Below are 12,933 nucleotides of genomic sequence, written 5' to 3'. Positions count from 1 at the left end.
AGCAAGGAACGAATTATTTAGGCCCTTATAAGGGGAGAGGAACGGGTCAGTAAATTTACTAGTATTGACCAGGAAATTCCATGTTGACTGGTTCAAGATTACATTCCTGGGGAGGTTGCTCAATTCAACACAGATAATCTAACTCCAATTTTTCATTCCACAGCAGCCTCTCTTAATTAGGGAAGAATGTGGTGCTACTTCCAGGGGGGTCTGGATGTTAAGAGGATCGGATAGTGACTTTACAGTAAAGTGAGAAAACTGGGCAGACACCGTCTTAATCAGAGGATCAAGGTTAACATTACTAGTAATGGAATATAAACGTTTAGGCAGGCAGGCTTTGGAGTCACAGTCCAGAATTCCAGTTTGCACTCTTGCCACTGAATAGCCTCAAGTTAATCACTTTGAGCCTCCATTTTATTATCTGTAAAATAGAAATAATCATCCCTGAAAGTGGCCAGGAAGACTAAAAGACAGTTGCATGTGGCATATCTAACAATGTCTGGGACATAGTAATAAATGTTAGTTGTCCTGGGACTAAGTGAATATAGGTGTGGTATTGGTTGCTAGGATGGGGAAGACAAACAAGAGCAGGTCTGAATTAGAAATGAAGAAAAATAACAGTATGAGTGTTTTCACCGTAGATATGACTGCAAATTCTCAAGGTCCTGTCCTGTGAGGTGCCTTGAGGAAGCCCTCTTGCCCACAGCAGCTTTGCTTAATGGGAACCTGTTAATAAGGGACAAACATTGTCCTTCTGAGGTCTTCACTGAAGACCCTCCTCTCCTTGCCAAACAGCAAGATACCCTGGAATCCTTCCAGCAAATGTCCTGACCACAAAGAAGCCCTACAGACACATAGGCTTGTTAACTGAAATAGGCTGGGAATGACAGCAATTTCTGTTCTAGAGTTACATGATAGGAGACATTTCCTAAAAGTTCAGATAACAACAGTCAGTCGGCCACAGCTGAGTCTTGTTTGATGTTTTTTTGTATGGTTTGGGACCAGAAAGCCAAATGGTAAGAACAACTATTTCCCATGGAAATTTTCCACATGCTGGGAGGGACCAGTCTTCCCCCATTTTCTCAGCCACACTGAAACTAGATCTTTCTAGCTGCTTATTTGAAACATTAAAAAGGATAGAGTCTACTTCTCCAGACCTAGGAGGGACCTGCAGTTTCTGTCCTCTAGTCACTGTTATTAGTTCAGCATTAAAAAACAAAACCAATCCCCTTAGCCTCTCACCACTGGTTCCATTTTAAATGAGAGCATGATCACCTGGTTTCCTAATAAGAAAAAGGTCTACTGAAGCTAGAGAGGACAGCTTTTTGAGGCCAGTCTTGGTAACGAGCTGGTGGTTCTCTATTCAGCACCCATGCTGGGGTCCTGTTTTAGAGCACATTTAGTTGTCTTAGAAAAGCAGATGTCTTCATTTTGGTTCTCTTCAACATAGGTGACAAATCCAGTCTTACCTCAGTGGGTCTTTCCAGTTTTTTCTACCTACTCCACAGTACAGGCCAGGTTATAACCCGCCCACTTAGAAAAGCAGAGAGGCAGAAATCTATACAACTCAATCATACAGAAAGAAGGCTTCACTGTAGGTAGGGAAAACCTCCTTACTCAAGACTAACAGGACAGTGTGCAAATAAAGGACCAAAAAAGTTTAATTATAAATGCAGTCTTACATCTTTTAAGGAAATGCAAGTGAGGCAGCCCCGTGAAGGACCTTTATAAGAGCACTTGACTCCCTGTGATATTTGTAGAGTTACCTGAGTATTTGAAGTTACAGTTCAAGAAAACAAAGGAACTCCAATACAGTAATATACAATCCAGTGCTGCCATTCCCTGTTTTTAGTAAATGAAAGCATACCATATATACAAATACTTTTGTAAATAACTCTAATAAAAGAAAAACAAAAAATAAGGGGGGGCTGGAGATACCAACAATATTAAGTAGAAGTAAGTAACCTAAAGGAGTTCAGATGGAATTACATCCAAAACAAGGAGGCTAGAATAGAAATAGAGAAGTCTAACTCCATGAGTCATCCCTGGTAACATTTTAGATTATTAACCAGATAAATAAAAAGGGGCAGAGTGGGCTTGACTGAAATAGTTCATTTAGGATGAGATCTTTGTGGGCAAGTGAGTCATTTTTCACTTAAATTTCTGATGCATTGACATTGTCAATCTCTTGATGAAAAATTAATACCTGAATTTTAAATAGAGTTATTGTAAGTCTTATGAAATTAATTCTTCTGCACTCTGATACAAGATCATAAAAGACACAGCAGGAATTTATTATTATGAGCTGCTGGATCAGTTTTAAACCACTCTATCTGATTAAATGAGTGAGGTCCTTCCCTCTTGACCCAGGCTGTGAAATGTTGTCTTCCCCAAATCTCCCAAAAGAGCAGAAGAATAAGGCAGTTGCTCATTTTACTTTGTTTTTATTTCAACATAACATGCAGTAAAAAAAATTAACAGGATTTATTAGCATTTACAATGCTTACAAAGAAAAAGGACTCTAAAAGCAATTTAGTTCAGATTTAAGAAATCGCTCTAATTGAACACTTACAATAAATCTATTTCCAAATGTTCAGTTTGGACCAAAGTTTAAAATAGCATTTGGTAGGTATTTATGTCTGCTATTTGTAGTATTTTTATATAACCTCTGATTCTTGGGATATCCAGCCCCCATTTTCCTAACACAGCAGGGAAGACATATACATGTGGCCATTTAAATTAAAGGAAGAAATGGAGTAAGGGAGATCCCAGGCTGCAAAAATATATACAAGCATTTACCTTTTCCAGAACTAAACGTTTCTTCCATAAAAATATTAAATAGCCAAGCCCTATAGAACTAGGGCCGGGGCTACTTCAAATATAACTATTCTGTATTTTAAAAATATAGGGCAGAAAGCCTTTTGGGTAATATTTATACATTTTCACACAATATTTCTAGGTCCCTAAATGAATCATCAAGCATTATGTAGAACAAAAAAAAAGTCTACTTTTTTTACATTATTTAATTTAATCTCATAAATCTCTAGTAAATATTGTAGATAACTACATTTTAATGAGAATTCACCTCAATAGTAAGACTTTATAGAAGGCTTAATCTCCACAGCCATATATTACCAAAGTTCAGATTTATATAATGAATGGATAGTTGGCAGACATTCGCTCTGTAAGACAAAGCAATAGCATTTTCCCCCTACCAACAAAAAGGCAGAGTCCCTACTTGGAAACAACTACGGCTTTTAGAGACCATACATTTCCTGGAGTATATGGAATAAAAAACAAAGATAGGGTTGGGGAGAACCTAATCTCCCCCCTTTACACTGACAATTTGTAGATGAGGCAACCCTTTCACTCAAGTCTGCTTTATGATGGCAGTGTTTTAGAGCACAGTTACGCAAGTTTAAAAATGTTTTTGTTGTTGTTCCAGGATGTAAGAGGAGTTAGGGACAAAGAAAAACCATTTTCTTTCCATGTGGAACAGGGGTTTGCTACTCTCTGCTTATTTTTGGCTCAGTGCTACTTGTTCATGTTATGCTACTGAAACCTGCCAAAGTCCTGTTTCACGAATTATGAGGCTGTCCTCAGGGTTCGGCTGTGATGGGCACTCAGCTGACAGGCTTCAACCCACTGTCCATAAAGTTAAACCTCTGACAGCAGCCTTCCTGACATTAGGCTAAGTTAAAAGAATTAACTATAGAGACATTCAAAAGTGCACTAATCAGATATCAATGGAGCAGTATGAAATTAAACAGTCATGGGAAAAAGAAGGAAAAGCCTGTTAAAAATTTTTTGGAGTGAAGAGAATATCCAATTCAGGACAATGTAAAGAATGGAAAGGACTACTCCAAGGTGTCAGAGAAATGATCATTTGAAGACTTTTAATTCATACAGAGAATACATTTCTGTGGTTACTAGAAATGTATTGCTAGTAAATGTATTACTCCCTTCTTTTTAGCCAGTACCACAGCTCTCCCTCTCTAATGAAAATGTAATTTAGAGGATGTTTCATTGACCTCTTTCTTTGGGTGTAAAGTACTCTAGTTATAACTTGAATTCCTTAGCAATAATTAAATATAACTGAAGTTGTTGGATTATGATAGATGCAATTTACATATAGGAACATACAAAAATTGTCAATGATGGCCTTTGATGAATTTAGCTAAATTAATCCCAATTCTATATTAACTTTTATAAAACCACCATGAAGGAAGAAGCACAGTGTTAATACTGTTTGTAAAGTTTAGTATTTGCAATTAAAACAATTAAACTTCCAAATGAAGAGAGTTATAGGGTCATTTGCAGGCTGGGACCAACTTCTCCCTGAATTCCAAGTAACAAAACTGCTTTGTAGAGTGATTCAAGAGTCTTGCATCACTTTCCAAGGATAACAGCAAAATGATGCATGGATTCATGCTCCGGAAGGAAAAACAATAGTCAGGCCAGGCTGAAATGAGAGGGAGAGCACAAGCCAGAAGTTTGCTCACATCCCCAGAAGCTGGGCTAAGTTTGCGCTTTTAACAAATACCTCTCACCAAGAGGCTTAAGATCTTACATATTTCATGTACCAAGGGACTTCCCTGCATATCTGCAGAAATCTCTAAAAGAAAAAAATCTACTCCCCAAGTGAGACTTTTGACACACATATACAAAACTGTTGTTAAGGTAACAATCTAGTGGAATAAGACAAGGCAGATTTCATTGCTGTGTTAAATCTCATGTTAAGTAAGGTTTGACTAGTCATTTGCAGATCTGATTTCTGGAAACACTGAGTAGAAATCCAGAATCACTGGGAGATAAATCTCAATGATAACATTAATTTACTTACACTCAAATAACTCTCTAAACAGTCACAGCCCTATTTTACAACAAGATGTGCAACAAGCAGAGAAGGAAAAGGACAGACATTGCAAATAAGTTCATGTCCTTTGGTGGCACAAGTTCTTCAAAGTTACTCTTGTCCAAATCCTTCTGTTTCTTCAATGGCAAATAACAGCTTTTCTTTCAGTTGCTCATAGCTCTTGTAGGGTGGCAGGTCCAGGCGGTTAAAACTAAAAGTAAGAATTGTTAGCTTGAGAAAAGGAAATATACAAAGAATCATATGAGCAGTCTAGTATTTAACAACACTGGTTTTAAAGTCAGGCAAAATTGAGTTCAAATCCCAGCTCTGTCACTGGGCCTTTGAACAAGTGCTTTTACCTTTCTCAATTTTGGTTTCTTCTTTGTTAACATGGGAATAACAGTATTTATCTTTCAGGGTAGAGTGAAGAACTAACAAGTGTATACAGAACACAGGGCCAAGAGTTAGTCCCCTCAAACTCTCCCATTCACCCTAATCTAGATTAGTGGTCAGCAAACTTTTTCTGTGAAGGGCTAGATAGTAAATATAGGCTTTGTAGGCCACAGGTCTCTTATCAAAAGGTTTTTAAGTACAGATCTTCCTTGACTTACGACAGGGTTACATGTGGATAAACCTATGATAAGTTAAAAATATCATTAAGTCAAAAATGCATTTTAATACATCTAACCTGCCAAACATCATAGCTTAGCCTAGTCTACTTTAAATGTGTTAAGAACAGCTTCATTAGCCTACAGTTGGGCACAATCATTGAACTCAAAACCTATTTTATAATGAACTGTTGAATATCATGTGATTTATTGAATACTCAAAGTGAAAAACAGAATGGTTGTATGGATATGGACTGGTTTAAATATAGTGGTTGTTTACCCTGATGATTGCTGGCTGATTGGGAGCTGCAGCTCACTGCCACTGCCCAACATCATGAGAGAGTATCATATACATATTGCTAGTCCAAGAAAAGATCAAATTCAAAATTCAAATTACAGTTTCTACTGAATGCATATGACTTTCACACCATCATAAAGTCAAGAAATCTTAAGTCAAACCATCTTAAGTCAGGGACTGTCTGTGTACTACTTAAACAGTTTTCTGCTTTAATATCTGATATTCTATTCCTACTGAATTTCTCTGTCCTATTCTTGGCTGTGAGGTTTTAAAGGGCATCTTCTAATTTGGGGCCATATTATTATCACCTTTATAAGGTAGTGAGTTTGCCATAAGGCTCTGGCCCCTCTGCTATATTTTAAGGATAAGGCCTAGGCAGATGTTTGACATCAGAAGAAATCATGCTATCCACAAAGGGAAAATAAATCTACGGTCGTAACTTTTGTTATTTCTTGCAAATGAAAACCTGGAACTTAAGTAATGAGGCTGGGTTTTGTGTGTGACTGAGATAAACTGTTCACAGGAGTGTAATGGTTCAATCTGTTCCAAGTTAGAAAAAATCAAATAAAAAATGTATTTGTACATGTGTACAAGATGAATGTACAAAAATCAACTGTACTTCTGTACACCAGCAATGAATAATCTTAACAATCTGAAATGAAATTAAGAAAACAATTCCATTTATAATAGCTTCAAAAAGAATAAAGTGCTTTCCCCCAAACTGATCTACACATTCAAAGCAATTTGTATCAAAATCCCAGTTGACCTCTTTGTAGAAATGGACAAGCTGATCCTAAAATTCATATGGAAATCCAAAGGCCTTAGAATAGCCAAAACAATCTTGAAAAAGTTGGGAGAATTCATACCTCCTAATTTCAAAACTCATTACAAAGCTATAGTAATCAAGACAGTGTGGTACTACCATTAAGGAAAGGCAAATATATCAACGGAATAGAACTGGGAATCCCGAAATAAACCCATGTATTTATGGTCAACTGATTTTCAACAAATGTGCCAATGTTATATTTTAAAAACTATGTGTATGTATATGAATGAAAATATAAAGGAACAGACACTAAAACAAGTATAAAGGGCAGATGGGAGAAATAAAGGAATATCCAGCAAGGTTACGGAAATGTCTCACAAAATAAAGTTCAAATATTGTTGATGTTAGGTGGGATTCCAACATACTGTATCTGAATTAAAATTAGCATTGTTTTTAGTTCTGTACATTTTTGGAAATGTGGTTAAGTTACATTTATAATGAGAAAATATTTCTGTTCTCCCAAAAGCTATGAAAGCTTGATTTCTTCTGCTTCCAGAGAAAAGTTAAAAGTTTTCCTAGTATCACATTAAAAAAAATTCAGGGGTAGGAAAAGGGACTGACTACAAATGGGCATAAGGGATCATTCTGGAGTGACAGAAATAATCTAAAATTGGTTGATGGTTACTACTCTGTAGATCTACTAAATATCACTGAATTTAAATGAGTAACCTTATGATCTTTAGTTTTACTGTACATAAGTTATGCTTCGATAAAGCTATTATAAGTAATTCAATACCATGGGGAAATACTTCATTTCTAATTTCCAACAGGCTTTAATATCTACAGGGTAACTGGAAAAAGGCTATTTTCTCTACTCTTTCTGATTTTACTTACCACGTATGACTTCTGGGCAACCAATTTTCTTTTCCAACTTTTTCAATGCAGAATTTTTGTGGTCCATTGCTCCCTAAAACAGTGAAATCATCAATAGTTTGATACTCAATGGTTCTCAAATTGTGACCCCCTCAGTCGAGCAGCATCAGCATCACCCGGGGAACTTGTAAGAACCACAAAACTGGGGCTCCTGGGTGTCTCAGTCAGTTGAGCATCCAACTCTTGATTTCAGCTTAGGTCATGATCTCAGGGTTGTGAAATCAAGCCCTGCATCAGGCTCCGTGCTCAGCGTGGAATCTACTTGGGTTTCTCTCTCTCCCTCTCCCTCTGCCCATCTCTCCACTTGTGCATGCTCTGTCTCTAAAATAAATACAATCTCAAACAATGAATCATGGAACACTGCACCAAAAACTAATGATGTAATATATGGTGATTAACATAACAATAAAAAATTAAAAATAAACAAATAAATAAAACCTTTAAAAAAGAAAAAAAAAATAAAATAAAATAAATACAATCTTTAAAAGGAAAAAAAAACCCCCACAAATCCATAGGCCCTACCCAAAGCCTACTGAACTGAATCAGTAGTTTGTGTTTGAACAGGCTTCCAAGTGATTTTTTTTAAAAGGTTTTAGTGTTTTTTTTTTTAAGATTTTATTTATTTATTTATTTGAGAGAGAGCATGAGAGAGAGAGCATGAGAGGGGGGAGGGTCAGAGGGAGAAGCAGACTCCCCGCTGAGCAGGGAGCCCGATGCGGGACTCGATCCTGAGACTCCAGGATCATGACCTGAGCCGAAGGCAGTCGCTTAACCAACTGAGCCACACAGGCGCCCCCAAGTGATTCTGATGAGTACTAAAGTTTGAGAACCATTTTGTTAATGTATGCCCAAGAGACGAAAATGCAGTTTTATCTGGCACTCCTTTGCCGGAATAAGAGAATGCTATAACTAGTATACCTCACCTAATAACAGAATACCTAAAAAGCTTAATTTTAGCTTTAAACACAAGAGGAAAACTACAATCCACTGTCTTATACAATAAAACTTTATTTAAATATAACCTAGTGAATTCAGTATTTTTTTTTTTTAAAGATTTTATTTATTTGACAGAGAGAGACACAGCGAGAGAGGGAACACAAGCAGGGGGAGTGGGAGAGGGAGAAGCAGACCCCCCCCCCCCCCCCCCCCCCCCCGCCGCCGAGCAGGGAGCCCGATGCGGGGCTCGATCCCAGGACTCTGGGATCATGACCCGAGCCGAAGGCAGTCGCTTAACCAACTGAGCCACCCAGGGGCCCCTAGTGAATTCAGTATTAACAATGCTTGTGCTTATAGGTCCTGCAGAACCCTTATACACTTAGACCCACTTCTTGTCTCTCCTCTCAGTTACCTTCTGTTACAGAGTGAATGGTGATCCTAAAGCACTGGTTTTCTAAAAGGTCACTACCAATCCCTAGAAAACATTTATTGGTAGTCACAATGACTGGTGGTGTTACTGGACTTTAGAAGGGGCCAGGCAAACTAAATGTTCTGCAATGTGTGAGACAGTCATACTCAAAGAATATTCTTATGTTCTCATGTCCCTCTTGACCAGTACAAATATGCATTGGTAGTACTTCTGATTTAATAACATCAAAGTATTTACATAAGCAGTTATGTGAAAAGCCCAGTAAGACAGGAAATGGTGATTATGAAAAAGGATAGTTAAAATTATCAAGTTCAAAATTATGTTAACTCACTCTGAACATTCTCTCTACTCAATACAGCATTTCTAACCACAAAGATAGAATGTTTTAATAGTGCTAATTAGTATATAACAGAAGAGTCTGGACTGCATTCAAAAGACAAAGAATCAAATATTAAAAGAGAGAAATAGGAAATGACAGGATCTTAGTGAATTTCACCAATAAAGGCTATCTTACAAATATGTCATCTCATCCTAAATGCTTTCTAAAACTTTATGGAATGGTAAGACCTCAAGTTGTATATATTATATATACTGAAATTATTTTTAGGTTGCCTGCTGTTTTCAATCTTATTCTGACATTGCCCCTAAACCACACAAGTTCTATGTGGACTCTTGCACCTATGTGCCTATTTTCAATCCATTTCAACTTTCAAATAATACGGTCTCTGAGGACTTTTTATGTATCAGAGTCTTGGCCTGTGGCAGAATTTCATCATAGACACCACCTCATTTTTCTCTACTTTGATCATCTGTAATTTATTTTGGCAGGTCTATTATCCCTACTTCATTTAGATTATTTCCCTGTTTTTCTTTCTTCTTTTTTTTTTTTTAAGTAGGCTCCACATCCAGCATGGAGCCCAGTGTGGGGCCTGAGCTCACAACCATGAGGTCAAGACCTGAGCCAAGATCAAGAGTTGGATGCTACACCGACTGAGCCACCCAGGTGTCCCTCCCTTTTTTTCTTAATCATATTTAAGTCTATTATTTCTTGCCCTTTCTTTTCTTTTTTTTATTTAAATATTTTATTATTTATTTGACAGAGAGCACAAGCAGAGGGAGGGAGGGGGAGAAGCAGGCTCCCTGTTGAGCAAGGAGCCCGACGTGGGACTCGATCCCAGGACCCTGGGATCATGACCAGGGCCGAAGGCAGCCACTTCACCGACTGAGCCACCCAGGCATCCCTATTTTTTTTTTTAAAGATTTTATTTATTTATGGGACAGAGAGAGACATAGCGAGAGAGGGAACACAAGCAGGGGGAGTGGGAGAGGGAGAAGCAAGCTTCCCACAGAGCAGGGAGCCCAATGTGGGGCTTGATCTCAGGACCCTGAGATTATGACCCAAGCCGAAGGCAGATGCTTAACAACTGAGCCACCCAGGTGCCCCTCTTTTATTTTTTTTAAAAGATTTTTTTATTTGTCAGAAAAAGTGAGTGAACAAGTAGGGGGAGCAGCAGGGAGAGGGAGACGCAGGTGAGCAGGGAGCCTGATGCGGGGCTCGATCCCAGGACCCCGGGATTATGACCTGAGCTGAAGGCAGACACTTAACCAACTGAGCCACCCAGATGTCTCTATTTCTTGCTCTTTCTATCTGTTCTTTCATATTCTAGTGTTTCTTATAAAGGTTTCTGATCTTATCTTAAAACCAAACCTTTTAAGTAGGAACAAGTATCTATTAACTAGTATCTTCTAACAGCTGTTCCCAAATACACATTGATTGAAATAAATATTTCATTATAAGTCACTTAAAAATTTTCTATGTATTTTTTTTGAGTTTGTAGGTACTTTTATTTAATGTCTACCAATTTTATTCCAGAATATTGTAGAGGATATTATAAATATTTGTTATAGAAGTGGGATGTTAGATCTGTCAAGGTTGAGAACCATCACATTACATTGTTATATACATCATTCTTATAACTTTCTCCTCCTACACTGGGTGGAAGGTTAAACTAGATGGCCTCTAAAAGTCTATGAACCACAATCTCCTCTTGGCCTTCCACAGGTATCCTCCTGTGTTTAGATAGCTCCACCCAACCCAAATATTATTCCCAAGAGCAGACCTAGTTCTCATCTCTTAAATGATCAGATCTCTAGTTTATACTGAAGCTTACACCAGTTTTTTCCTCATTTTGGTCATTACCTTACTTCCTGAACCACCAACATGGTTTTTCTTTTTCAAATTAAGAGAGCATTCTCAAAAGGTGCCCCTCTCCGAAAACTTAGTAATAATAAACCTTCTCTGAGACCTCTCTGGCGCTGGATTAAAAATCTCCTTTCTATATTGCTTCTGAGAGACCAGAATATTTATTTCTCCTCTTTCCTCTCTGGGCTCCAAATTCTTTAAGTCTGCCTCTAGGCTATTTGTCTCATCCCTAAATACAGGTGTTTCTAAGCATCAGCCCTCTACTCTTTGTATTCTATTTCTGCATAAGCCAACCTGTTCTAATAGCTTCAAGTGTCATTGCTCTACTCTTACCTCTAAACTCCTACTTTGGCAACACCTACTGAACTGCCCCTCTGGGTCCCTGGTTTTCTTCTGATTGTCTGGCAGTTGCCTTGAACTCAAGAGGTTCTTTTTTTTTTTTAAAGATTTTATTGATTTGACAGAGAGAGACACAGCGAGAGAGGAACACAAGCTCGAGGGAGAGAGGGAGAAGCAGGCTTCCTGCCGAGCAGGGAGCCCAATATGGGGCTCGAACCCAGGACCCCGGGATCATGACCTGAGCCGAAGGCAGACGCTTAACGACTGAGCCACCCAGGCGCCCCTCAAGAGGTTCTAAGCCACTCATTATCTTCCCTCAAAACCTCTAAACCATGTTCTTTACACTTTACAACTTCTCCATTTCTCTATTTTTCAAAACATGGTTTTATCCTTGGCATTCTTCCTTTATGTCTCATCTTCTAATCAAGTTCTATTTCTACATTTGAAACTTCTCTAGCATTTATCCCTTCTTTTCCATCCCTACCTCCATCTCCTAAGATCAATTGCTCCAATATTTTCTTCCTCTCTTCAGGGTTTCCCTTATCCTTTAATGCATGCTATACCTTGCTATCAAATCTTCCTAATATGCAGCTTCAGCAAGTTTTCCTCTCTTCACAAGTTTCCACAGCTTCCAACACCCTCAGAGTAATGTCCAAAATTCTTCTCGTCTGGCTTTTAGTCACTGTATCCAAAAATTGCCTACTTAGTTCTTCAGTTCTCTCTGCTTCAGCTGAAATAGGCTTAGGGATCATAACTTCTGTTCTCCTGTGGTACTTGGCATAATGCTGGTCTTAAAGATTTAATTTACTTTATTTACTATCAGTCACAAAAGTATTTTCATGGTCATTCATTTCCAAACAACACACATTTCGATCAGTGACTACTACGTGACAAGCACTATGCTAGGCACCAGAAATAAAAAGATGAAGATATGGATCTGTATCTCAAGGAGCTCCAGGTATAATAGAGAAGTGTTAAGCACATCATTAAAATATAATACAACCAACAGTGCCTGGCTCATAGGAGACACTAAAATGTTTGCCAATGACTGAATGACCAGAGATTTACATACAGAATATTGCTATCCTACGAAGTTAAAATGTGGGATCCAGCCTTAGGGTTAAAAATTTCTAGAGGTAAGGACTACAAAGTGAATTAATAGTTTATACAAATCTAGGTTAACTGTGACTGGTTAGGAAAATGTCTATTTTTTGTTATTTCTGGTAAGTTTTATACATGCTGATTTGATATAACCATGTGATAAACAATTTTCTGTACAGGAAAAGTGATCCTGTATACATACCCATGAGGTCAGCAAATCCTCCAACTGGCAACCGGCAGGTTCCAGTAACAAACTGCAGAAGTCTCATTCTCTTCTCATTATCAATTTCTTTAACAAACTGTTAAAAAAAACAGCACACACACATGAAGATATATATATATATGGTCCTATATTACGTTTAGCATAAGCAAGAATGAAAAACGATCATTTCAGGGCGCCTGGGTGGCTCAGTTGGTTAAGCGACTGCCTTCGGCTCAGGTCATGATCCTGGAGTCCCGGGATC

General features: G+C 38.0%; 1 protein-coding gene across 5 annotated transcripts in view; it reads right to left on the bottom strand.

Annotated features, from left to right (window-relative positions):
- Positions 1-2,428: 2,428 nt before the first annotated feature.
- The window catches only part of ITCH (itchy E3 ubiquitin protein ligase), a 118,261-nt gene continuing 107,756 nt past the window's right edge, over positions 2,429-12,933 (bottom strand). For 4 of the 5 annotated variants that reach the window (XM_027622084.1, XM_027622081.1, XM_027622082.1 and 1 more), the window contains 3 exons: positions 12,672-12,768; positions 7,422-7,494; positions 2,429-5,066 (listed from right to left, as the gene is read on the bottom strand). In XM_027622084.1, coding sequence (XP_027477885.1) covers positions 4,967-5,066; positions 7,422-7,494; positions 12,672-12,768 — 270 coding nt within the window. In that variant the 3' untranslated portion in view covers positions 2,429-4,966. Of the gene's footprint in view, positions 5,087-7,421; positions 7,495-12,671; positions 12,769-12,933 lie in introns of all 5 variants that reach the window. The other variant, XM_027622085.1, reaches the window with a different exon arrangement.

This window comes from Zalophus californianus, chromosome 8 (assembly GCF_009762305.2).
Source record: "Zalophus californianus isolate mZalCal1 chromosome 8, mZalCal1.pri.v2, whole genome shotgun sequence".
NCBI lineage: Eukaryota > Metazoa > Chordata > Mammalia > Carnivora > Otariidae > Zalophus > Zalophus californianus.
The sequence above is the reverse complement of the archived record's forward strand: the minus strand, read 5'-3'. Positions and strand labels throughout refer to the sequence as shown.